This window comes from Fulmarus glacialis, unplaced genomic scaffold (assembly GCF_000690835.1).
Source record: "Fulmarus glacialis isolate BGI_N327 unplaced genomic scaffold, ASM69083v1 scaffold328, whole genome shotgun sequence".
NCBI lineage: Eukaryota > Metazoa > Chordata > Aves > Procellariiformes > Procellariidae > Fulmarus > Fulmarus glacialis.
Genome location: NW_009226094.1, coordinates 24,704 through 52,456, shown reverse-complemented (window position 1 = coordinate 52,456; position 27,753 = coordinate 24,704). Strand labels below are relative to the sequence as shown.

At 40.8% G+C, this 27,753-nt stretch overlaps 1 protein-coding gene across 1 annotated transcript in view; it reads right to left on the bottom strand.

The window, feature by feature from the left end:
- Positions 1 to 153: 153 nt before the first annotated feature.
- ANO6 (anoctamin 6) overlaps positions 154 to 27,753 on the bottom strand; it is a gene marked incomplete at its 5' end in the record, with an annotated part of 46,262 nt that continues 18,662 nt past the window's right edge. The window contains 16 exons of the mRNA XM_009582676.1: positions 154 to 345; positions 1,281 to 1,386; positions 1,836 to 2,035; positions 8,035 to 8,240; positions 9,051 to 9,181; positions 12,026 to 12,123; positions 12,704 to 12,873; positions 13,737 to 13,962; positions 15,499 to 15,576; positions 17,047 to 17,192; positions 20,538 to 20,598; positions 21,853 to 21,958; positions 23,273 to 23,407; positions 23,841 to 23,956; positions 25,513 to 25,626; positions 25,984 to 26,262. Coding sequence (XP_009580971.1) covers positions 154 to 345; positions 1,281 to 1,386; positions 1,836 to 2,035; positions 8,035 to 8,240; positions 9,051 to 9,181; positions 12,026 to 12,123; positions 12,704 to 12,873; positions 13,737 to 13,962; positions 15,499 to 15,576; positions 17,047 to 17,192; positions 20,538 to 20,598; positions 21,853 to 21,958; positions 23,273 to 23,407; positions 23,841 to 23,956; positions 25,513 to 25,626; positions 25,984 to 26,262 — 2,364 coding nt within the window. The remainder of the gene's footprint in view (positions 346 to 1,280; positions 1,387 to 1,835; positions 2,036 to 8,034; positions 8,241 to 9,050; positions 9,182 to 12,025; positions 12,124 to 12,703; positions 12,874 to 13,736; positions 13,963 to 15,498; positions 15,577 to 17,046; positions 17,193 to 20,537; positions 20,599 to 21,852; positions 21,959 to 23,272; positions 23,408 to 23,840; positions 23,957 to 25,512; positions 25,627 to 25,983; positions 26,263 to 27,753) is intronic.

Sequence of the window (27,753 nt, the reverse complement as noted above, 5' to 3'; positions counted from 1 at the left end):
AAGAGGTAAATGAGCAGGTAACAGTTGCAAGAAACAATGTTTAGTAACGGGAATGAATCCAAAGTGTTTGATTAGCTATCGGTAGTATCTGGACAGGTATTATTTGGCTAAATACTGTTATTCCATATAAAAAAGTATTTATTCAGCTTTAGGTCAGAAAGTGCTGTCTACTCCTTTGATAATTTTGTCAGCTATTTTCCCCATGGTTTTTTTCACAACTTTCAGGTCGTTCTCATGCAAAAGTTTCTGTGTTAGGTACTTCTCTCGTTTGACCTTGCTCTTGGTCTTTTGTGATACATCCGGAATTACGTATGAAATAATAAACTTCACAAAGTATATGACATGCTGGGGAAGGTGAAAATGAAAAAATGTCAGTCAGGCTGAACAGGACATTATTATTATTATAAATGAAATGTCATATTATCTCTTAAGACTCTGAGCTGGTTCTGTACCAGTATCTATCACAGCCGAACAGTATTTTAAAAAGCAGACACGACTAACGAATAGAATAATTGATAAACAAGATCCTCTGATTTTCTAATCCTGATTTTAACAAGGACTTCTCTGCCTACTTTGGGGGAATTTTGGGTACCCAGTGTTTCCCCCTTGCATGGAAATATTGGTTATGGTTTCTTTTAAAATTGTTTTAGGTTTTTTTCAGATGACTTTGGGGCAATGGACTTTTCGCTGCTACAGGAACTCTGATCTAACCAGTTGCATGTTTCTGATGACTTCAGTAGTCCCTGGTTCAGGCCCTAAGTACATTTTATAATGAAATAATACCTAATATTCCTTTCTCTTCATCTTGGACAGACTCCCATCCTTCATAAGCCCAGATTGTAACTGCAGAGGAAGGAGCAATTGCTTTTTGATGCTCATCTAGAGACTCACCTCTTGCAGTGACTGTCTTTATACACTTCACTCTGCTAGTGCACGTGTTACACATATGTATTGATGAGTCTGTGCACAAACTTCCTCTAAGTATATGTAAAAATATTTTCGGTGTAACTGTCCCTTCTATTTCTGATACTAAAAATCATTTTACAGTTCTTGGGAAAAGAAACTGCAAACGTGTGGGGCAATCCTTCGCTGATGTTGTGACTTCAGAGACTTCTTTTTCTAATGGTGCTACACTTTATTTACATCTCCCAAGCACTTGCCCATGCTAGCACACGTCACCAGCTCTGATTGCTGTGCCTGGACAGAATGTCTTTGACGGATTTTCTGCATGGAGGGAAGAGAAGTTTAAATAAGTAATGCTCAAAACCCCGAACACTTACCTCCATGACAATGATGAAAGCCAGCTTGGCTGCAATGACATGCCAGTAGTATATGTTATGCTCATATTGGTGCTGGTGACCAGGAGGGTAGCGGAGATCCCGGTATCTGAAAGCAGTGTAGGAAAGTCAGGAACTAGTCTCGGGCATTTCTGCAGTAAGGCACTGTGGCCAGAGGAGGGAGCAAGACATGTCCCTGCTTAATGCATCCAGGAACAGTTAGCTGCACGTATGGGTAAACTTCGTATCTGCAGAATAAGCTATATTTGGCTGAAATGTCCTTTTTTTTGCCACTGTATTAAGAATTACTTATAAAAATTTAAAGTGTTTTGTTTTGAAGACTATCAGTTATGAGAAAAACAAAATAAAGTAAGAATTTGCTGAGTACCACAAACTTATGGGTGAATACTTCCACTCAGTTCTGCCATTCAAAATATGCTGGCTTTTACTGTGTTTTAACATTTCTTACTGGATATTGTTAACTGAATTAGATGAATTAGATATTAAAAAAATATATTTATTCTTCTCATTGGAAAAGAATGGTTATTTGACACTTGCCTGCATGTCGTTTGGTTCTCAAACCAAGGGGAAAATGGCTTGCTTGCATTCTTGAAGTCTGACACATTGAAGACAGAAAGCGTATTGTTTATATACCCTTTCATAGTGTGACTGCTGTGACTCCCATAAGGAGGGACTGAAAAGGACCAGTAATAAACCAGACGAGGAACCATGTCAGATGTAAAAGCAATTATCATAGCCTGCATTTCAGAAAAAGAAGACAAAAAAGCAGAGTAGCGTTTAAGAAATAAGCCTTAATATGTATGGCTTGCGATATACTTAGTATCTCAAAAGTTACAATATGAGCTAAAAATAGAAAATATGTGCTTTTCCAGTCAGTGGTTCCCTCTGTAAATGAGCACGTAGTCACTCATGGGCATAAAACAATCTCTTTCTGGAATGTGCACTCTGTACCGTTTTTAAATTATGCTAGCTCTGCTGGATGCCTTAAAAAAGTTATACTATAATACACTTTTTTCCTCATGAGCATGCAGTGGAGCTCAGCAGCCAAACTCACCTTAAAGTTCTCTAAGGTAACCTTCAGCAAACGTGCTTGCTATCAGATGTACTTATGAGATGCTTAAAGAAATCCTGCCTGATGAAACTCATGGAAACAATGGAAGAATCCTTCAATAATAGAAAATTAAATTTCACCAGGAAGCCTGAGGTTTAAATAAAAGAATTAAATAAATTATATATATAGCTGATCCTTCTCTGACCCTAGAAACATCCCACTCTTTCTGAGGTGCTAGCCAGCCCAAATTCATCTTGGCAGTTGTTGCCTCATACGTTTCAGTGTCAGTACATGTGGAAACTGCTCTTGATGCCAAGATAATTTTTTTAGTAGCAGCTGCATAGTGCTGTTTTACATATGACGTGACCATTTGTTTTTATCTTGCTCCCAAGAGAGTCCCGGTCCTACTCAGTCTGCTAGTCACAAACTGGGTAGGAAATTGGATCCGTGGGTTTGTTGTGGGAAGTCTTTTCTAAATTCATGAACTTCCCAAAACATCCTATTCTGGAGGACAGGTTAACTATGTTTAATCCAATCTCCTCCTCTGCAAAGGTTTCCCTGTGAGGAAGACTTTCCACTGGCAAGATCTGCAGCTGAGTGCCTAGCAAGAGGCTGCCTGGCCAACTCGTGACGACAGGCGTCTCTGGTGCCCAGCACCTAGAAGGAGTGACGAGCTGCACTCCAGTGCCGAAAGAGAAGTCTTTTGTCTCACGGCAGGGGAAAAAAACACCTGACAACATGGATGGAAAGAACCAGGGCAGAGTCATGGAGGAGATAGGTGTGAAGCAGGGATCTAATGGGGTCCGAGGGAGAGAGGTGTAGGCAGAGGTACATAAAAGGGGCAGAAGAAAGCTGTAGGAAAGGTGTGGGACAGAGGAAGGGGCAAAGTTAAGCAGTAATTCCAGCAGAGGAGCATAAGAGCTAGTTAATATCTGCATTTTATTCCCCTTCATGCCAGCCTGCAATGCATGCAGTCTGTACTTCCTTATTTTCACGAGATGGGGCAAAAATTTTCCGCCTTCATGCAGCATTCCCAGCAAGAGAGCCCTAACCTGAGGCAGTATTTGTAACAGCTGTAAAAAAACAGAAGGGGAGAGAGGAGAAAGGGTGAAAAAAAATGTGGACACCTCTTCTACGGTTCCTCAAACAACATTTTGGTGGCAGCGCTAGCTCAAATAACCACCATCCCTCCAGACTGCCTCTGCCCCTAGCAGTCACTCATGCATTCATGCAGCTGTGCAGCTGATCAGATCATGGCACTGACCTGGTGGGGAATCCCGGCCGGATCCACTCCCTGCTCTGGTTCATCACGCGTTTGGCAAAGTGCTGGTGCCAGCACAACACAAGAGACAGCAACAAGGGGAAAAGACAGGGAAGAGAAAAGGCAAGGAGCTGAAAAGGGTGCAAGACCCACCCCGCTTCAAGCAGCACCACTGCCAAATGTTGAACACTATCCTCATGTCTTTCCTTTTGAGTTGGCTTACTTTGAAGTACCTGAGAAGCTAAACTCTAGTTAAGACAATAGTTGCAGAAAAAAGACTTAAGATTGAGACTGTGGTCCAAAATCTATATTTGGTTCTCCAGAATACTGTTGCAGTTGAGTTCAGTTGAGAGAAAGTTAATTTGGTTGATGAGAAAGAAAAGGGAGGCATCCTAAGACTAAAATAAACTCACTTAAAATTTTCAAGGATAAGATTTTTTTTTTTTTGTACTGTACTCTGGCTTAAATCAAATGTAGTTGGCATGCACTTTTAAAAACTGTTTTTAAGCAGTACATGTCAGTGTGCAATGAAGTGAAAATTATGTGTTGTTTATATTTACACGCAGAGTAGGTGTTTTTGGCTGACAAGAAATATATATTACTGTGTCTTGCAGTTGCAGGGAGAAGACCTCACACCTAAATTACTCTGTTTTTAACTGAAGTACAAGCACAAAAAGTTTTAGTTAAATATAATTTCTTTCTGTTCATTAGCTCATCCAGTCAGACCATAAATGAACTAGCAGCAACTGAACAGTAAGGCAAAAAAATCCCTTCTCCCTTCGGACCACATGAGTTTGATGCTGCTTCTGAGTATCATTTAGAAAGATGCTGGAATATGGTATTTACTCAACTCAATATTTGCTCTTACTGAATTTTTTTGCAAGGCCCCAGGTCTCTCATCATCCTAAATCTGAACCCTGTCCCACTCTCCTCTCTCTCTCGGAATGATCTCCAGATGTGCTCCAGAGAGCTGCAAGGATAGAAATACTAAAGCTAATCCTATGGCATCCTCTCAAAGGAAAAACTTTTTTCCTTCTGAATTATGGGCTGCATTTCAGAGTATTGCACTGGAGAACTACAAACAAATAGCACATTCTCTACTTCCCAAGCTTTACTGCACACAGTTTTCCATTTATACCATAACTAATTAAAATCAGTCTTCAAATCAACAACAGATGCTTTGGTATCATGCAACAGCAAGTCCAGTGCCTGAGCGGCAAGTTGCAAAACTGATAGTTTTGTGCAAAAGTTCCTTGCAAGCTACTAGCAGGTGTTCCAAAGGTAATACATGAAGGAGAAGATGATACACTACCCAAGTCTAATCAGCTGTAACAAGTCACACAGAAGAGAAGAAACAGTTTCTGCGTACTAAGGAAAAGTCAAGGAAGGGAGGGTAAAGGAAAGACTGTTGGCCCATACTAGATCCTGGATGTCAAACAAGAAAAAAACACAGTTAAAGGAAGAAAACAGCTTCTAGCATTTGATTTAGTATATGGCTTTATAGCCCACACTTCATTAGCAAGAAATACTGATCTCTTTGAGGTCCTTACAACACCTGCAGCAGGGCCTTTTGAACATGACAGTCTCTGATGCTGTGCCCTTCGCATGCTAATAGCCCCACCGACGTCAGAGGCAAATGCACTACATTCACATTGACATTAACTCTATCTAATGCGTGAGACTCCAAAAAGGGTGACTCATAAAGGAACATGCCTGCAGTTAACAGTCACATGAACACTGGGATTGAGTGCCTGTCAAGGAGCACAGAGAGTAAAACCGAGCTGTCAATATACTTTTGCACATTGAGGACTCCATGTTTTCAGCAATGCCTTGAGGAGTACAGCACATAAGGAGGAATTTGGAGTGAAAAAAGGTTGCAAGGTTGCAAAAGCCTCAGGTGGGTTGTGGACGGGTAGCGATAGACTACTATTGCTGGGTCATTTTTCTGCAGAATCTAGAGCAGGGCACGAATACATTCCTAACAGAAGCCTACCATGTCTGAGTCACCGTAAGGTCACCAAAGCCACTTTAACTCTGCCCTGAATATCATAAGGGCTATGACTAAGGTACTCGTAACAATATTTTAAAGTAATCTTAAGATGTACATCCAACTTTTTATCTCATAGTGGTATTACCAGACCCAGCTGGATTGACTAGGAAAGGCAGTTAGCTTATCCAACAGCAGAACATATTTGTTTTTCTTCCAGGGCACCAGAAACTTCTTTGCCTTTTATTTTATAAGTTTTGTAGCAGCATAGCTCAAAAAAGGATATTGACGCACCAATAATGTTACGTCTACTTTACTACAGCTATGCTTCATCTGGGAACTTGCACTACCTCCATAATTTGCTGGGAGAGTTATCATTAACAGTTTTTTTACACAGGCACTAAAACAAAAGAGCCCCAACGTGTGTCTGGTGCTACCTGACATTTCTGACAATCTGAACATGTATTACCAAAGTTGCATGATTTTGGTTTTCAATTTTAACACCAGATTTACTAGTAGGCCTTGGGTATTTTACATGCCTATGGAACAGCTGGATTTATGTTTGGCTTGCCTCAGCAGAGCAGTGCGAAACAGCTGTAGCACATGTTCTAGCTTGTTGTCTGTCTCCCAGATTCTCTTGCACATTTTCCATCTTCAAGTTCCCCTTTTTTTCCTGACATTTCTCTGTGTTTAATTCTCTTGCCTTTATGTCCTCCTGAGTCTCTTCTCGACATCCTAGCTATGTTTACCATATCTGTTGAATTGCTATAGTGCAAAATAAAGTTCTGAAAAACAATAATGAGGGAAACCTTCAAATACCTGTAAATACATCGGGTAGCTGAGGGTGACATATAAAATTTTCCTAATCACTGAAATCCACCCTGGACTCCTATTTCTATACGGTACCAGCCCCAACCCCAAAATAATGAAAACAAGTTACTGAGAAGATGATAACCCAATAGACAGTCAGGTCACGGAAGCTCATCTTCCCATCCTTCAAAAACAGCCTCATCCTTCCAGGGGCAAAACGAAGACTTTTAAAAGTGGGGGGGAAAAGAGAAAGCAAGATGCAGGAACACTCATCTGGGTGTGGGAAGAGAAGGTGCACGTACCTGTCCCATTATTTCTGAAAAGCAGAACCCCCCACCTAATGACCATAGAAGGTGCCTGAGATACAGGAAAGTAAGTTCATGCGTCTATTTAAATTTGAATTGCTCTTTTACTTGAAATAAGTCCCCTAACTATCGGGTTAGTATCTATGGTAGAGTGCTCAGCTCCGTCTCCCTCCTCTTAGCCAAAGTCCGCCATTCTCCAAATAGGCAGAGCCTCCTGTGAAAGCTTGGGCTAAGATGAACTCTTGCCTTCAGACTCAACTGTTTTCTCCACAAACGCCTATTGAGCGCAATAAGGTACTGTTACTGCAAGACAAGGTCCTGGAGGAAGTGACTACCTTTAAGTGTATCAGATGGAACCCCTGATCTCACTGGTAACAGCAGAAAACGGTGACCTTGTTGAAAAAGGCTATTAACCATGGACAGTCTGTGGTGTTACTGTCCCTGCAGAGGAAACCAGCGGTCGCTGCTTTTTTGAGAAAGGCCAGCAGCAGGTATTTTTTGAAAGATGATACATATTATCTACTGTTTAAGAATAAGCAATGAAATAATTCACAGTGGTAAAGTCCAGTGGATTATTTTTCTCCCCACAATGCGGCCTATGTATAAGATCTTGGTGAATTAATGATATGGGAAATTTGAAAGGTCTGAATTTCATTGTTAGAAGTATATTCATCAGAAAAAAAATAGTTTTTCTAAATACTTTAAAGAAACTCTTTTAAAATTAATTTTAAATCCAACTGAAAAGCAGATTAATTTGCAAATTCTTAGAAAATTCATTCCAATCTCAAAAGGTAAGTGCTGCAATTTTGAGCACACATTGTATTTTTAAGTACACAAGAAAGAAGCTTAAGTGCAAAATTGCTTAAAGCCAAATTCAAATACGAAGGCATGACCATGAGAATTGTAACAATTAGAAACAACAATCAATTATAACTTAGCTAAGCTGCAACCTAATTTTTTCAAAATTCATGCATTTAGCTGTAGACTGTCTGAAAAGATCTCTGTACTATATGCTACAATTTTAGGAAAGATGCGCTACAGTCTTTATATGTAACAGATTTTTCTAAAGACCCTAGCAACTCTAAATAAAATTTCTTTTCTTTAGATATAATATTTTAGACTGTAGCCATATTCTGTTTCCAAAACGTCTGGAAAGTAACTGAGAGCCTATTTCACAGGGGCTGAAATCTTAAGGCACTGATGCTCGTAATTCATTTAGGATCATTTAAGTGCTACGTTGCTACGCATGGTGTTCCCACGTTTGGGTGTAACACCTGCAGTGAAGGCATTTTACCTTTTTCGGTTGTTGGCCCAGTACTTACATTGGTGACCACCGCCAGAATGGCTATGCCTTGCATGATGGGCTGCCAGGCGCCAATGTCTTGTGCCTTCTGTGGAACCATGCGCCTGAATTGGGTCGTCAGCTTCCACGCATCCAACCGGATTTCCAACATGTTGTTAATAAGAGCCAAAAGAGGAGCCAGGGGAAACGACGCCACAAACAGAGTGACAAAGCCAAACTGTATAACTGTCAAAGGGAGAGGTTACATACATTGATGAGGCTTTCGCTTACTGGAGATAAGCATATACGAGTTCGTATACTTTATATACTCCAACTGTGGGAGAGAGAGACAAGAAAGTGTAGCTGAGTTCCTAGCAAATCTTACGTATGAGAAGATAGGAGCACAACAGTACTGAAAACACCTGCTAGGTGGAGGGACAGGAAGACGTTACAAGTCGCAAGACACCAAGAGGAACTATTCAGGATATTTAAACATCCACTTCTTTCTTACGTTTTCATCATGAAGACCATGAAGACTTGGAAATCTAATGACTATCTGTCTCAGTGCTGTACTGGAAAGCCCTAACTAACAATCATATTATTGGTGTCTGGGTGCTGCCACAAGTACGCTGGCAATGCTGTGACAGAATGGATGGTGGCAACAAACCAGAGATCTGCCAGCTCCCAAGAGACCAGTGACAAGTACTGGCGACTGCAGATCCCCGACAGAGCAGTCTGACACAGGGCTCTGCTGTACAACACCAGAAATGGCAGTGGTCTGCCTTCTGGATGCATTTCTCAGAGGATGGGGCAAAGAAGCAGCAGTTCTCCTCCTTGTACAATCACGTGCTGTTTCTTAGTTATAAATTGTATTGAGGCATAGCTGCTTAATAAAAGCTTGCACAACTATCTATAATGGCTCATCAAAACTTGTCTTGGAAAACATTCATGTCTCCTCTGCCTACGAACTTAGTAAGCATTGCTTGTATGAAGATTTTCTTTAGAGCGTGTTTGTATCCAGCAGTGATAGCGAATCTGAACTAAATTGCCACTTACCCATTTCAAGATACTCATAAAACAGTCCAAGTTTTCCAATGGGCTGCAGGTGGTAGTCCTGTTCCCAGCGTGGAACAACTTTTTCTGATCTAGCAGCTGCACAATATCTTCCGATTAGATTCTTAACCCAACTATCAGCCAGGGAGAAAAAGACCACTAACATTGGTAAAATAACCTAAGAAGTTCAGTAAATGGAAAAAATTGACATTTGTGCTGTTATAGCTTTTAACACTGGATTTAGTTATTCTTGAATTACTGAACACTTCCTTCAAACATGAGTATAACCTTCTGTTGCCTTATCCTGAAAGCAGTTATTTACAACCATAAATAAGAGTGTAAAAGGGCAATATATCAGAATCATAGTGATTCATACTTACGTTGTACAGGTGAATGACCACATAAAATTCAAAGTAACAAAAAATCAAATTAAATGTAGGCCTGTGGTTAGACAGATTAATTCCTTTTGATCACAAAATTCACAGAATCACAGAATGGTTGAGGTTGGAAGGCACCTCTGGAGGTCATTTGGTCTAACCCCTCCTTGCACAGGCAGGGTCACCTAGAGCCAGTTGCCCAGGACCGTGTCCAGACAGCTTTTCAATATCTCCAAGGATGGAGACTCCACAGCCTTCCTGGGCAACCTGTGCCAGTGCTCGGTCACCCTCACAGTAAAAAAGTGTTTTCTTATGTTCAGAGGGAACCTCCTGTGTTTCAGTTAGTGCCCATTGCCTCTGGTCCTGTCACTGAGCATTAGTCACTGAGATGAGTCTGGCTCTCTCTTCTGTACTCTCGCCCTTCAGGTATTTGTACATATTGATGAGATCCCCCTGAGTCTTCTCTTCTCCAGGCTGAACAGTCCCAGCTCTCTCAGCCTCTCCTCATATGTGAGGTGCTCCAGTCCCTTAATCAGCCTTGTGGCCCTTTGCTGGACTTTCTTCAGGACGTCCATGTCTCTCTTGTACTGGGGGGGCCAGAACTGGATACAGTACTCCAGGTGCTGGGGAGGGGAAGGATCACCTCCCTCGACCTGCTGGCAACACTCTTCCTCATGCAGCTGAGGATACCATTAGCCTTCTTTGCCGCAAGGGCACACTGCTGGCTCATGTTGAACTTGGTGTCCACCAGGATCCTCAGTCCCTTTTCTGCCAAGCTGCTTTCCAGCTGGGTGGCCCCCAGCATATCCAGGTGCATGGGGTTGTTCTTCCCCAGGTGCAGGACTTTGCACTTCCCCTTGTTTAATTCCATGAGGTTCTTGTCAGCCCATTTCTCCAGCCTGTCAAGGTTCCTCTGGCTAGTAGCACAACCCTCTGACTTATCAGTTTGGTGTCATCAGCAAACTTGCTGAGGGTACGCTCTGTCCCCTCATCCAGATCACTAATGAACATGTTAAACAGGAAGCCACCCAGTACTGATCCCTGGGGTACACTGCTAGTGACTAGCCTCCAACTAGACTTCGTGCCTCTGATCACCACCCTCTGGGCCTGGCCATTCAGCAAGTTTTCAGTCTACCTCACTGCTCATCCAGCCCATACTTCAACAGCTTCTTTATGAGGCTTTTATGGAAGACAGCGTCAACAGCCTTACTGAAGCCAGTCATTTCATGACAGAAGGTTAGCAGGTTGGTCAACCATGACTTCCCCATGGTGAATCCATGCTGACTACTCTTGATGACTTTCTTATCCTTCATGTGCCTGGAAATGGTTTCCAGGATTACTGCTCCTTCACCTTCCCAGGGATCGAGGTGAGGCTGATCTTCTCATCTGAAAGGCTTGCATGAGAACTTAAGAAAACTGATGAATTGGCTGTAGTCATTTTCAGCAGTCAAAGAACCATATTAAAAAAAAGGGGAGTGGGGGCGAATGTCTATCAACAGAGAAAAAACCAAAACAGTTCTCTTTATACTTGCAGAGATGCAGAATGAAAGAGCAGTTAAGAACCAGATCCAGAAGTGATACTTAGAGTTTCAACACCTAAATGTTACTTGTCACTCTGGGAAGTGAATTCAAAATTCTGGTCAGATGAATATATTTCCTGTACACAGGAGGGGGAGTCAGTTGTCTATGGCTGGAACTGACATCTGCAGGCATGCTCAGTCTAGGGACCCTTCCCCAGGTAAAAGAAGATGTTGAAAAGAAGGAGCAGCATATACGGAGCATTGGGGTCTGGAGGAACCATATCTCAGCAGAGCACCCTAGCCTCAACCCTACACAGTATTTACGACACACTTTGAAGTGGGGTCACCGTGCAGCAAAGGAGCACAATTTGTGGGCATGGAAGAACCACAGCCAGAGAGAATACAATGCTGTGGGCTGGTGCTTATGGCATTCAGGAGCGCATGAGCAAACTGGGAGTTCCCCACTCCAGGCAACATAACAGCCACTAATTGGCATAAAATAAAGAACAAGTCCTGGGAGAAGGAACAGAGTCCTGGATAGTATCTTAACCTAAATTAAATGGAGGGTGTTAGTGGGTAGCACTTTGCTTATTGTTTACATTAAAACATGACCTTCCAGAGATCTGCCCCACTAAAAGAGAACATATAGGCACTATGAATGTCAAATATGACTGTAAAACTAAATGAGTTAAATTAGTAACTTATGCATGATTTTTAAAAGCCCAATGTATAACAACAAAAAATTCCACTCAATATTAAGCAACAGTATTTAGTTTAATATTTTCAGAGCTTCTGGTGCCTCAGTTTTAAGTATCCAGCCTGAAACGCCTTGAGTCTGATTTGCAGAGGAAGGAAACATTTCTGATTAGAACTAAAATCAATCAGAACGACAGAGACAGGAGCTCAGAGCTACCAGACCGAAAATATCCAAACTGTCTAAAAAGGCACCAAAAAAATAGTCTTATTCTTTTGGAATACAATATGTGCCTATCAAATTTAGTGACCAAATGCCTGAACGCATCAAGCAAAAGCAGTATCTTTCAAATATGAAAGAGCAGATTACTTAATCATTTGAACTTACGGAAGAAGCACTTCTTGAATGTTGTTCCAGATTGCTTTACCTCCTACTATGATGGCAAGCTGAGTTGTGAGTTCGAGGAGACATCCGCCTGGATCACACTGAAGGTTGGGAGAGACACGAAAAATTTTTGAAGTTGGGTGACTTTTCAGGCATGAATGAAGCATTTAAAATAATGCATTCCTGTTTTATTATGATAACATTTCTTGAAGCAATGCAAAAAGACTGTTTAGGCAAACCTTTCCAGTAATGTATGCAAAAACCAATTCCAGGCCACGTATGGTCATATGTGGTAGATTGACAGGACACCAGTGAATGAGTGAAATACCAGGTGAAGTCAGGCAGCTTTGTACTGTGCTGTCACCAGGCGAGGGTCACCCAGCAGAAAAGGAATGCTTCTACTGATGTCCTCCCCTTACCATCTGTGCAGATTCACAGGTTGTTGGACCATGGAAAAATAAGCTTCTCTGGGTACGTGTAATACATTTCTAAGCCCAGCTGGTCTCGTGTCATATTAATTTATGCTAGGGGTTACTAAGGAGGCAATTGGCTTGGAAGGCAGTCACTTTTTGAACCCTCATGTTAAATACGTACAACTATGTTATACACTCCTAACTGCAGCAGAATACCTGGACTAATGGCTTCTGCTGTTTAAAAACAAACACTATCATACATTCTTACCTCTTCATTGCGATACTTTCCTAGCCAATAAACTGGATTTCCAGGGTGACCTACAAATTTACCCTTAAAGAAGGCTATGTAGAAGCATGAAGAATAGTAGTTGACAAACTGGAACAAGAACATCTTTGTGGTCAGACTGTTTTCATAATCGGTCTGTGTCCTTGGAAGCTCTGCAATTCAAAAAAACAAATGAAAAAAAAAAGCCAACCTACCACTAGCCTACAAGCTGCTTTAGAGCCTCAGCTGGAAAAGTATGTGTATGCCTTGCATTCCTTAATATGACTGAGAACATTATGAATTAGATTGTACATAATCCCCATGTATACTGTAACCATTATGCTAATTCTAAAACTATATGTGTTGTGAAAAGGAAAGAACTTGTTCCCTGACAATAAAGGGATAATTCAGGAAAAAAAAAGCACCCAAATCCAGCACACTCAGGAAAGATGCAAATGTAACACTTTGAACTGATGAAACAGTATTGAATGAAATTATATTGAAACACCGCACTACTTCACACATATAAAATAAAATAGGTACTTTAATGTTGATGGCCTGGATATAAAGAATAATAATATTTGTGACTGTTTATCTATTTAATAACATGGGAATGGTATCTAGCTTTGGAACAGTGACCTTATTTCATTTATTTACAAGAAAATAGCTATTCTTCCCATAAACAAAAGCTAATGTAATTGAATGTGTTATGCGTTACTGATCTGTTTTCATAAAGCTTGGTTATTATAGTAATTTTCTTTGCTTTGTCTGTTTCACAAGCACAAAACTGTAAACAATTGATCTTTCATGCTGGCTATACAAGGAGTTTTCAGGCAAAGAGCTGAATATCATATTCCTTTGATATTGAGAAGATCTGTATTTGAAAATTTCTAGATGGTATTGTATGATTTGGTGGGAAAATTCTGAAATATGTGGTACAGGTATTAATTTATTGGAATTTTTATAATACATATAAATGCTATTTTTTCTTGCTATTTTACCCCAAGTTTCTATCTGAGGTACAGCGGCGGCATACCAAAGTCGGTAATCAGGATTGCCACTTTTTCATAGACGACATTGAGAACCATAATGACTATAAAGCTGATGAGCGAAGCAGTTACTGAAGTGGCTGTCTGCGGAGTCAGGTACTTGCGGATCACTTCCGTTCCACTAATGTGCTGTGACAATGTTGCAGAAAACACCAGGAAAACTGAGAGTCTGTAGACAATTATTCCAATAACTGAAGCAATAATCAAAAGAATCTGCCAAGGGAACACAAGAAAGATGTTAATATTGAACAACTGGCTTTGGGAAAAAGTGAGTTTTAAATACTTTTTACAATAAGCAAAAGGAAACTGATTGTGTGCCTGTCATTCCATCGCATAAGATGAGTGCAAGAGGATGCTCAAATAAGATAGAAGGCAATAAATTTAGAATCCATAAAAGAAGCCTTTTCTTCATGCAGCATAGTCAATCTGCAGGAAAGAAAAGAGATGGTCTGGTTTATGACTAATAACAAGGTTTGTACGGATGCGAGCTAAGATAATGAGATGCGTAATCAAATCTTACGCCTCAAGGCATGCGATGGTTCCAGGAGTTAGGAAGCAATCTCCCTCTTCTGACACTGGGCGATTGGCAGGATGGCAAATGTTCTAGCAGGCCTGCATTGATTATGGAGGGGGCTGTACCTTCTCTTTCATATGATAACATTAGAGACTACAGACCCCTCAAAGGAATAGACAAATTTTAAGCCAACTCATGTGATCTGCAGGAGTTGTAATAATGATCCATGCACCCCGTCTTGCTTGCTGTCTCCTCTTTTTCTGCTTCTCCTCCTGCTTTTATTTCTTGCTAGTTCTCTAGCTATTCTTCAGATTGAGGTCCATAGAGCTGTGAATCCTTTTTTCACTATCTCTGCAAACTGCCATGAATCCACCTACCTCCCTCATCCCTGCACATAATAAGAGAGTACAGTAGCACAAATGACAAACCCAGACCAAATCTCTTCCCTTCAGCCTGGAGTCCTGCCTATTTAAATACAACAGCGAGCCAGTATTCTTTCCTTTGTGTTTCAGATGCGTTAATGTTGAGGCTTTCCTGGGCTGCCAGCCACCACCCTATCTCCTATCTGTCTCCTATCACCTATGATGAGGTCTTTTCCAGCTGCTGTTTGTGCTACAGGCTAAGAGGACATGCAGCATGCTAAAACACTGAGCTTTTCTAGGAGACCTCTCTGGGCATGCTCACCATGTTAGATATTGTTTCATGGGTGACTGGGCTGCTTTCAAGTTTTAGTTGTAATTAAAGCAGCAGCTCTGGAAGATTAGAGAGAGCCCAGCTTTGCTGTGTTAAGTGAAATGAAAAATCTGAAAGAGACCCGGGACTGTGAGACATGATATTGAAGCAAATGGCTGGAACAAGTAGGATAGAAACTGGCAGGGAGGAGAGCATATAAACCAAAGTCCTTCCCCTGCTCCCCCCCCAAAGCAAAGATATTTATCTTAAAATAATGAGGGAAAAAACAATGGACCACATTCACAAGCATAACTCACAATGTACAGGTGCAGGATATATTTTATTTGATATATTTTCTATTGACTGTACGCTAATGCGTATTCGGTGACTACAGCTACCTTCTCCATGTGGGTCCATACCTTATGGGCTTGGTTTATGCATCAGATGGAAATCCATCTGAACCTGTTCCTTTGTTACCTTTTGTTCAGTTCAGGAGGATCTTTTTTTAGACACTTAGTAGAGAAGTGAATTCATGAGGTGAAAGAATAAGAGGAGAACTTTACCCAGAAGAAGACTGCACTTGTACAGAAAGTCATCCGTATGCACTTTCCACAGGCAGTGTATGGCACATGTTCTTCTTGCTGTAAATGATTTAGAAACAGATCAAGGATGCACCTAATCTTTTCTTCATATTTTTTGAATGCTGCAATTAAACCGTTTACGATACTGAGGGCAGAAAAAAGGAAAGAAGTCTCTGGTTTTGTTTCCTTTCCTGCTTTCTTGTCCTGGAAACTCACATTTATTCATGATTTCAAAAGTCTTGCCTGATTACATGTGTCTTTTTTTTTGCTGCCCATTCTAAAATAAGAATTACTTCCATAGAGGCCAAGTCCAGAGCTCTTACTGACTTCAGCTATGACAGGGTGCATAGTCCTTTTCAATGGACCCATCCTTCTTGGCTGACCATGGCATCCAAGGCCATTAGCTTTCAAACCTCATGGGCTAAAATTAACAGGCACAATTTTGGTCCTTGATCTCTGTACTTCTCAATTTATCCCATAGGAACAATGGGATGGCTTTCCCAAGGAAAATGCCTACCTCAATGTGGTGGTGTGAAAATTCACTGAGTCTTTATAGGATCTCTGAGGATCAAAATCGTTATGTTTTATCATATTCTTCACTCTTTGAACTGTCTGAAAGAAACTTTCTAGCTATGACTTTATACATTAAAGGTGGCATAGGTTTATAAGCTTTTAAAAAGAACCAGGTTTTGTGTAGTACCAGATATAAAAAGAAGATGTATATAGGATAGTTCCATCAGTTGGCAGTTAATTTTGAAACTTTTCAAGTGCCCTCTAATAAACATTAGTATAATGTGGATGGAATGTGAAAGCAATGCAAATGATCAGATAAACGCCAGAGTAATATATTGACAGAGAATAGTAAAAAGTGAAGCTGAGCTGGAATGAGCTACAGAAGCTAAAGCTACTCAAAATGTATAACAAATAGAGATCTAAACTAAGATCCTCATAAATATGAATCCTATTTCATTGAAATGAGGATTATCCTTGTGCCTGTGAGTTTGCTGTTATTAATTGTAATTGCATCCGCATGCACTTAGCAACAATACCTATTTATGCATGTTTCAAACAGAAACATCTTTGTTAAAAAAACAGTCTTGGCATGATATATAATGTAACATCTTTCCCTCTATTTCACCCTTTTTTCCTGATGCATTCTTAGGCAAAGATAGCAAATGCTCTGTGATCTTGGCCTCTGGCAGCAACACTGAATCATTTCTTGGGGGATTTAATAAAGTAGACTTAGTCCCCTAAGCTGGGGATGATGCCTACTTCTGTTTATTTATGACACAGGAACCTCAGCAGTGCAAGCTCCTCAAATAGGCAACCACTTTAAGGTGCCTACAGTTAGGTTCAAATTCCCTCCCACACATCTGTACTTTATAAGTTCACTATTTTCAGGCCAGCTTATCAACTCTCCTTGAAGCACTTCTGATTTTACAGCTCCAGTCTAGATTCACCATTTTTATAGTGTCTTCTCACAACATGTCTATTGCAGTAGCCATCACCAGTTATCAAAACGTTCCTTACCTGTGTGATTTCATTCATTACTACATGAGTGCACCGAGCTTCGTATTCTGGGCGAACTTGTTCTTCTTGCTCTAAGTACTCAACTGTGTCCCATTCATACTCCAGTTCAGCCTGCCGTCGCTTCCAAAACTCCAAAAACAAAGTAACTATCCAGAAGATAAACAAAGTGAGCAACACCATCTGAGCGTTGGACACTGCTTGACCCTACTGCGCTATAACATGTGGCTCAGTTTTCCATACAGATTTCCACAGACACGGAACAAAACCCTTATTGGCTAATGCGATGGTGAAAATAACTGGATCTACTTCTTTATGCAATTATTGCTTTGGATATATAGGTACTTTAATAAGAGAAACCTGGGGTAAATGGTGTTGTAAGCACAAGAATAAAGATAAATTTATTTGCTTTCTGCCCAAGGCTAGAATATGAGCACTTTGGATTTCATATTATAGTCTGGTTTTGAAGAAGTTTATCATGGGATGCGTAAGAAAGCAAGTTGGTTGGATAGGTGAAGACAAAATGCTGGAAAGTGCAGGACTTCTGGCAAAAAAGAACTCAGTATGCCAAAAATTGCCACAAGGAAAAGCTCATGTTCATTCAGTCTGCAATTTTTGTGTGGACAAATTATCAGTTTGCAAACAACAAGAACGAATGATGGTTAAGGTAAAGTGGTTGAAACACAGCTATCTTTGCTCCTCTGCTAGCACGAATTTGAAGGGGCTGCAGCTATTTTTGCATGGCATGTAGCTTAGAGATCTCTGGGCTGGGTCAGCAGTTTCCCTGGACAGCGCTCCTACAAATGGAAGCACTGGGGGACCAGGTACACAGATGCCTAAGTGGTACTGGCTAGACATGAATCCAGCCAAACACATTACCTTGGCCTGAAACATGATGCAGGTAGATCTGGCAGCAGAGGCAATGACGGACCCAGCTGAGAAGGCTGGGAGGAGCTCAGGATGATGGGTGTCAGTACCACGCTCCCCGGTACACCCGGGTGCTTTATTACTGAAGAGAGTGCATCCTCAGATTAAATGAGTGGTGTGGCTCTGCAGCACGGCCTCCAGGAGGAGTTAGTTTCCCATCCCTGCACTCCTCATTACTCCCATTGTCTGGGAGTAATTAACCCTAAAAGTGTTTTTTTTTATTAGTTTGGCCCCTCCTCCTGAATGATGAAACATCAATGGCATGCAGTTACAAGTCCAAACATTAAAGGTTATTTCCAAAATCAGGTGTGAAGCATTTAAAAACTAGAAAACTCCTGGTTGGGCTGTAAGATGACCTTGGCACCTGCACACAGGCAAAACCTCAGGAAACCCTCCTCCCCTGATTATTCAGGGGCCTCTTTCACAAGGACTTCTCCGTTACTTCATACTTAGAAGCACAAAGACCATTCCAAGCAGTGGGCCAGAGGACCACAACTGCCTTCTCCTGCAGCAAGGAGATTAATCTTCCATAAACCTGTCACTGCTGCCCAGCCCGAATTACAGGAAGCTACAGGCTATGCTGATTTGCTCCAGCTGCAAATCCAGCTGCTGCTGGGGAATCCAGAAGTGCAGGGCCTCCTTCTGTGATAGGCTCTGTGCTAACAGCGAAAGAAGGGCACGTAACACGAGGACAGCTGTCTCAGCCCCAATACAAAGAAAACTTCTACTAGCTAAAATAAGCCAGCAGCCAATTATGTCTTTCAGAGCAGAGAAGGAGCTGTTGCTGGATTTGACATATTCCTTTTATTTTGAACCAGCATTTTTTAAAGAGTGGAAACAAATGACGTTTCAGAATCAGAAGATCTGAGCGCTAATTCCACCTCACATTGGTAATTTGTGGTGTCCCCTTTCGCGTGTCCCTCAACACTGCCATTCAGTATGGCCCAGGTATTCTGCTTCTGAAGCTGTGTCACCAAGGACTGAAGAGAAATGCCTCCATTGGAGAACATTTTTTTGTTTAACTGATCTTGTTCAGGGAGGGGATCCAGTGATGGCAGCAAGTGAAGCGGAAGCTGCCTCTTGTTCATGACCTTTGCCAATCTGGTCATACCATCATGGGAGAAGTGGCAGAAGTGTTGGTCCAGAGCATTAATGTATAGAGGGCTAATTCCTGAGGCCAAATTCCCTGGCGTTTTATAGTGCTTTAAGATCTTTGAAGGGATACACTAAAAAAAAGCAATTATTAAAGTGTATTGATAATAATGATGCAATAATATATCTTAAAATCTAATATTATTTTAATTATTTTGGACCAGGAGGCCTACAAAAGTATTACAGCAAGATGAAAATTACAGCTGGAATTGCACCAGGACCACAGGTCATTTGGATTCAGTACAATTTTGACTGAATTTCTGTAATACAATGCACCTCTTTATATAGTGGACTTATGACAAGAATACTAATAGACCTTGCAGCCATCACTATAACCATGCAGCTTAACTTTGTAATTATTACTCTTGGAACCATTCTTCAAAACAGGAAACACAATTTTAATTAAAAAGCAAATTGCAAATAAATTAACTATTCAGATGACAGGAGAAGATTACATTAGTATCAAACTTCTAATTTTCTTTTATTTAGAGAATTTCCTGCTGGTATTTTGATTTTAGCGTATATTTTGAAAGAAATCTTCTTTTTGAAATAATATGTTTCATCTTATATTTCTTTAAAGCAGTAGCTATTTTGAAGCACTTTAGGTCATCATAGCAAAATAAAAATACAATGCATTTTACAAAGAAAGCAAATTATGTATTCTTGTCAGCCTACATATTAATTCAAAATGTTACATGAGTTATTTTCTCTATAGTATCCTGTATACAGACCTAACATTGAACTTATTTTGATAATTTCTGGATAAGACAGTGAAATAAAAGCCGGTTAACAAAGTTGCTAATACGAACAAATGAAACTGTTTCTGGGAACATAAACCTTGCCTAATCCCTTGAATACAGCACCCATGTTTCACCCATGGGAAACATCCTGGTTTCAGATACATTTTCTCTGCTAAAAGATAAATCTAGTGCTTGTAACTACTATACTTTTTGCAATCAGTTTCTTAAATAAAGACAGGAGGAAAAAATTCCTGGGAAATATAATAAATTACTATTTTTCAATTGCCTTGCGCAGTCACACAGCTGTTAATAGGTACAGGCAGCTCCAAAACTCCTTGGAAAAAAACCAGCTCCGCTGCCAGATATACTTAAGCATGTGGCTGGCTCCCCCTGGATGAACATGAGGCAGCTCTAATCACTTCTCTCGGAGTTTTCTCCAAGTCAAACGAAACAAAACAGACACTGAAGACCAACTTTAAGTTCTACAATTTTTCTTTTCTTATGATGCTAAAAAAGAGTTCCTGTGAATGTACGTATCTTCTACGGAACTACCTACTAGTGAATTCCTGAATGCTAGACAATGAAGCCATTGCAAATTTATCCATGTTTTCTTGGCTGGTGCTGGAGGCTTGGCCAAAATTAGATGACAAACCACAGTTGTTGAAATCGACTTACCCCATATTCCCATAAACACTGCAAACACCAGCGTGCCAAAGCTATCAAATATACAGAGTTTCTGGAAAAATGGAAAAAATTAATGGAAAAATTAAAATAAAATCAACCATTTTTTTTCTTCTACACTGACCCAGAACAGAAGCTGCTTACTGAACATGTTGATTTTTAGCTTTTATGTAGTTTAATGAACAATCTTTATTGATAGTGTTTCCTCAATTTCCGTCAATGTACACCACCCCCCAGTTAATTAAGGAAATTAAATGCAAAGTCCAGAATTAAAAATATAAGCCAAATATGCAGCAAGAGGATAGTAAAATGGTGTGCTATCAAACTTCCATCTGTTGCATAGGAAGAAGAAAAACAGTGCTTCTGGTCTGGGAACTCAGTATAGAGTTATGTATTTTTAATACAGCCACAAAAAGGTAATGGACACATCTGGTTCTCATGAGCAGGATGACAATAAATCAAGCTAGTTAGTAAAAACACATTCTGATGAGATATCTCTCAGGTCACAATTTGCTTTTTCTTTCCATCATAGCCTTTTCCCTGCATTCTTATTTCTTTTACCCTTTAAGTGTGCTGAAGCAACACATTAAATCTGGGCAAAATATTTTTGATGAATAGCTGAAAAATTGCAGTTTGGGGAGTGACTGAATCTATGGAAAGGAACGACAAAAGGCTAACATTAGCCTGGTGAGACAAGGTAATGGGGAAAGAAAGTGAGGTTCCTCTAGACAGGAACTCAGAGCAAGAGTCAGGCTGTGTCACGGCTAACAGGACACGGCTATGTCACAGCTTCTGCCAAGGCCAACATCAGCTTCTCCTTGTACCCACCTCCTCCTTGACAACACAGGCCAAATTAAAGATCCAGATACCTTCTTTGGGGAGGGAGGGGGCAGAATTTAGAAATCTCAAAACATGATTTAAACATTTTCTTCGCAAAATTGATTCAGAGCTACTGAATCAAGACTTTTAATAATTGAATCTTTTTTCCCCCCCAAAAGGAAGAAGTACCCCCAAATGAAACCGAAGTGTTTCATTTCCAATTAAAAAACCACTTTAGTCCTGTATCAAATATTCGGCAGCTATGTGAAATAAAAAACCCCAATTTTTTCATCTTAGATCAAATTGGAGCAATTAATGTTGTTGTTTTTACTTTTCAAAGTTCAGTTGCTGTATCAAAAGGAATAACTATTTGCACAGTTCTAGCAATTCTGCAGGACATTGGTGGAGGAACAACATTGTTTTATATGTAGTACTACAGAAAGTGCAACTAAAGTTCAATAGCGTGTCTATAAGCTGTAAATGTAGTTACCTTGGATGATTCACAAGTGATGGTGAGGTTCCAGTAGGTACATACTTTATCGCACTGAGGGCACATTATGATAGTACCTCCTATGTTGGGATCACATACTTCTTGGCTAAAAACAAAACTAGTCAGTCACTCACCAACCCTAAATTCTTTAGTCCTTTTTGCACATGAGGACAGTGCAATAATCTCAGGGAAATGAGAAATAATTTACCAGTGATCTGCTCTCAAGATTCCACCCTCCCACCACCCCCGGCAACACATCCCCATTTCCATTCTTAGTCCTCATCTCAAAAATGGACGACATGAGGGGAAAATAATTTCCATCCCTTGTATGTGGTGGTAATTCTCAAAACTGCTCACATTAAAAATGAAACAACTCTTCAAAGATCTCACACTCTTCAATAGGAAACCCACACTTGCATGTTCACATGGGCTATCATAGCAAGTCTGAGGGGAGAAGGAAGAGGAACAGTGCCTACCAGAGCAAGGAATAGCTGCAGAACCGAAATGGTTACCTAGTCCCTGTGGTCTTCTAAGGAGGATCAGATTGGAAAATGTGCAAAGGAGGGTTGCTAGGGTGATTCAAGGAATGGCAGATCTGTCTCCTAAGAGATGGCAAAAGAGTTTGGCTTATCTAACTTAGTACAGTGGAGGCTGAAAAGTGATGTAATTGCTTTCTATACATATGTCAGCGGGGTAAACACCAGGGAGGGAGATGAACTACTTAACTAAATGATAATAATGGCATAAGTCTAGATGGGTATAAATTGGCCACAGAAGTGGAGCTCTGGAACAGCCCTTCAGCATGTTTTGTAAAGACGAACATCCTTCCTGAAGGGGGTATACAGTGTGATGGCCTGCACAGGATTTGGCACAATAATCCAGGAAAAAACACCTGGATCATTGTGCCATAGCTGAATTTCGTCATGTTCTGGTGAGGGAATCTGTATCGTGACTATACCTCTCCTCCCAACGTATCCTGGCCAGCTGAAGCCCTGCTGTTGCTCTTCCTCTAGTCTTCTCAAAATAGAGGAAAGAAATTTTGGGGTTTTTATCAAAGTCTCTGGATATCTCCTTTAAGGATTACCACAGTGAAAATGATGTGTTATGGCACTTTGTATTGACTTCTGACTGTTACTCTTTCCTATGTGTTTTCTAGGTGGAGTGAACCTAGTGCAAAACATAAATAAAATGATGTAGTAACAAACTCTCAGACACCTATCGCTGTAATGGCCCATGGACATCCATTACTCTTCTAGCTCATGTTTTATGCCTTTACCTTCAAATCCACAACCGCTGCTGTTCCCAAACCTTTTCATTTTGTCTCTTTTATTATGCACTATCTTGCAAACCCTATACAGTGCCCCTCTGTAGGGGACTGATCAAAATTGCATGTAATATTAAAACAGGCCTGATCAGGTACCTCCATGTGCAGTTGTCCTTGGTCAGGCATCCATACAGAAAACAGCCAACTCCTACAACTGCAGCCACGATCAGCATATTAGTATAAAAGCCCAGCCAAGCAAAGTAGATTCCAATTTTCTCTCCATAGTATTTCCTGTGGAGGGGAAAGGTTTTTCTCTGAAATGCAAGTAAATTCACATTTCTGTTTCAAATGGCTCATCATTTCAGACATTTTTCGCCAACTCCTATTGTCATATTCCTCTGGTTTGAACTTTGGGATTGCAGAAGTATTACAGCTGGGTATTTCTATCACCAATTTTATGCTTTTCTGAGAGGATAGGAAGGGGAGGAAAAAAAAGGAAAAAGAGACAAAGATCATACCTTGCAAAGAAAAATTTTAAGTGGTTGCCTTGTCATGAATTGGTTTATCATGAAAGAGAGCTCAAAAATACTCCCATGCATGAGGTGACATGGGTGTATGTACTTGCCCTCAGTACTGAGCTGTGCCTCTTTGACATCCCCAAAACCAGACCTGTTACGTAAATTCCCAGTTCCCTCTGCATTAGTCCAGCCCCAGTCACACCAACCTGATGAAATCCAGGGGCTGCAGTTTGAAAATATTTTTAGGATGAGCCCATTCTCTGTAGAGAAGATATCGTTCACTCGGGCAGTCAGGATCGGTTGACAGGTGCCTAAAACTAGACTGCAAAACAGAAAGAGCATGAGAAGAAGATACCATTAATCTAACGAGCACAGATCAGCTCTCATCTCCGCAGACCCCATGCCATGAAGCCAGAGCCTGGAACAGCCTTTTTGCCCAGTCCAACTGCAAGCCAGGAAACGGAGCAGGAAGGCAGCTCTGGGAGCGCACCGGGATTCAGGATAGAAGGTTGTCAGAAAGGCACCGAATGCTAAAGCAAAGGCTTTACATATGTGAGCTGAAAATAACAGAGACTCATCATGAACTTAAATCTAAGCACATGTCAGCGTCTTGGCACTTAGGAATCAAAAACAGAAAAGGATCCATTCTAACTAGAGAACAGGACTGAACTAAAATGGATTTCAAGTAGCTCTAACATGCTAACACGCTTTGCTTCAAAATAATATTGTCCTGGAATGAAGGCTGGAAAGTCTGAGGGATAAATACAGGGCTTCTAGTCTCTGTTTTAAATTTAAAAGAGAGTTCACATGGAGATAATCCTTGTGTTTTTTACTAGGCTATTTGAAAACCTATTTTAATAAAGCCCATCTTATTTGAGGGAATTTTCCATTCTATATCTGTGATGCAAGAAGACAAGTGACATTTGTAGAAATCTATAGGCTACTTTTGATTTTCAGGGTAGCTGTGATATATAATTTTAATTGTATAAAAAGACAGTCATTAATTACTAGGCATACTGAGTCCAAATTCCCTATGCCATGATAGATATAGCCTGCAAGGCAGGTTTTAAATCTTTAAAAGGAAATCTTAAAAATGGATAGTCACGAATGATATTAATTCTATCCTGTAAAGCTTTGGGTTACTTACAAGAAACATGATTTGTCCTGACTCTGCCTTAAAGATTTCCCTGAAATCCTTGGAGGCCTCCTGAATATTTTAAGCAGAGTCCAAACCCCTGAAGCAGTTATCATTCCTGACGTCCCATGTTCTCAGTGTCTTCTCAACAGAACACACCTCGGACACAGAACGGTGGCTCGGATGGGGAGGAGGTGTGGGGGTGTGGGTATATAATAGATATAATGCAGAAAATCTGCCCTCAGTCTTTGCTTACTGTATCCCATTTGCAGCCTCACATGGAGTTTTTCCTTAGTCAAATACTGTGAAATATGATTTTTTTTCTCCTTCATTTTCTTTTTCTGTGCTATTGCCAGCCTTTGTACGCAAAACATTTTTCAGTATAACTTGCTTCTTTAAATGATATACTTCAAAAATCTTCAAAAGTGTAGACACAAAAGCTGGATTTCTTATTGCAAGATGAAATTCAACCCAGTTGGCTTTTCTCCACATGACTCTCACACCACCTGTGAGGTGTTGGACTGGCCGGACAGAGCCTTCCTCCTAAATTAAATACATTGTTTTTCATTTATGGAGCTACATTTTTAACCAAGAAATTAAGAAAATCTCTTTAGCCAAACTATGTCCTATTCTACTATGTGGATATAATAACTAGTCAAGGAGTAAGGCAATCAATAGTGCTTGTATCTTCTGATATAAAGCCCTCAGATATAGTTCAGACTAGTTAGAAGCACTGGACTTACGTCATGAAGGGGAAATGCCGCTTTGTAGATTCCAGTGTCCAGTAATTTGTTAATGCCAAACTTTTTCACATTGTTTTTGGGTGCATATTCCACACGAGACAGGATAAAATGAACCTGAAATTTATAAAATATTTTTGTGTCTCTTGCAACCTGAAAGTAATCATACACAGCTATACCTGTTTCATTATATAATTGAGTTAGGAAAGGATAAGCAGTGCAGACAAAATTAATTGCACAGGGTAGATGAACCATTCAAATCCCCCCTTTAAATTCAAGTGGAACAGAAATGGAACAAATGTAAGGAATGTTTTCCTTCTGGATTGTCCAGGCTGTTTCATAAATGACACAGGACTATTGCATCCCAAATATTTCTAATTTTTCAGGATGCTTTCATGAAGGTAATTGCACTGATTTGATTATAGGAATCTTTTCTTTTTAAGATTAAATGCTAGAAATACTCCATGGACTTACAATTCGGCTTCTAGTTGCAGGATTGAAAAATGTGTCTTTGTCTTGAATATAAAAGTTGGACAAATGTTCCTTTTGAAAAGGGGCAGTGAAAAACTCTTGCTCAGGTTTGATGATATTTTCATCCACTCTGAAGAGTCTACTAAACCAGTTGAAAGCTGAGTCTCGAGTTTTCAGGTCGCTGGGTTGCAGAGGCAATTTGATGTGCATAACCTCGGCGTACGTGCACAGCACTTCCCAAGGTGCGTGCACTTTTACAAAAATAAGTTTTTCATCCAAAACCTAAAATGAAAGAATATTTAAAATACGTGCATGAGAAAATGAAAGCAAAGGATTTTTCGTAACGCTTTTAAACTATCCAGAATTTTCTTTCTCTTTACAGCTCATAGATGACCTATTCAAAGTTGCATTCTTCATCCATCTCAGCAAATGCACCATGAGCTTTGTAAAAGCACTGACATGAGGTGGAAACACTCAGGCATATAAAGGCACATAAAGGTACATAAAAAAAGACAACTAAATGATCCCTTAATGGTTGATGTTTACATCTCTGCAAAACAGTTTACAAAGCAATTTAAGTTTAACAAAGCTTCCCCCATACGGGTTAATTAGGAGCGTACTTGTAGCCTGGCAGGGCAGCTGTGGCTTTGGAGCTGTCAGTGACTCCCCAGTAGTTCAGCTCCAGGGTTACGTGACTTGATGGAAGCAGGCTAGGCACCCATGGGTGCTCCTGGGCAACATGGATTCCCAGCTTCGTAGGGAGAATGGGGAGAGGGAAAGGGGAATCAGCCGAGACTACTGAGAAAGACAGCATGGGGCACATTCGCTCCCAGTTGCACACCCGAACTAGCACCAGTATGCAGCGGGAACCCTGACAGCCAGTCTTGTCTCCTGTCTACACATCGCCTGTAGGCCTTCTATTGACACCTGCGTTAGTGAGTCTCAGCCACACGAAATTACATTATGCAGCTCGTTGGCTCAGGAACATTGGTTAGATATCTGATCTAGCCTGGAGAAGCTTCCAGTTTCGAAAATTTTTCAGTCATGATCGCAGCCGAATTACTGAAAACCGCAAAATGTAAGTATAGCAACAGGTCCGTGTCAGACTTCCAGCAATTTCTAATGAATGTGAAGAGCCAGACTGCATCCTTGGACGTGCAGCAGGACCTCTTACTGCAGAAATCAAATAAATACCATGATGCCATGGATTCTGAGTCTAATTTGAGAGGAAGGGGCAAAATGACCTTTTCTGGAGCCCACTATAGACTACCAAACGACAGTAATTTTAGAGTGGAAGTGATTGTCCTGGACGCGGAGACCCGGAGGGAGCGCTGCAGCCCTGCGGGGCAGGACGGAAAGGGGCTCTGAGGGGCTCTAACCCTCCCTGCAAGAGACAGCAGCTCCGGCACAGCTGGTGTGCATTATCACAGCGCTCGTGAACTGCCCGCAGGAGACTTCACAGCCCAAAATATACAAAGCACGATAGTTACAACTGTTTGCAGGCCCCGCGAGGAGCAGGATCACGTGCAGGAGGCCTGTGCTGCTCTCCGGGCAGGGGAATTCTGCCTCGGACACCCACTGGCTTCCCACACATCCTGCACAGCCAGAGTAGGGGGAGAACCTCTCCTCAGAGCGTAGCAGTAATTTTTATCTTCCAAGCACTGAGCAAACACAACCTATTTCATCTCCCCGCTTCCCATCTTTTATTTTGCAGAGGAAGGAACAGACACAAAGTTTAAAAGATTTCGCATCAGATCACAGAGACGGAAAAAA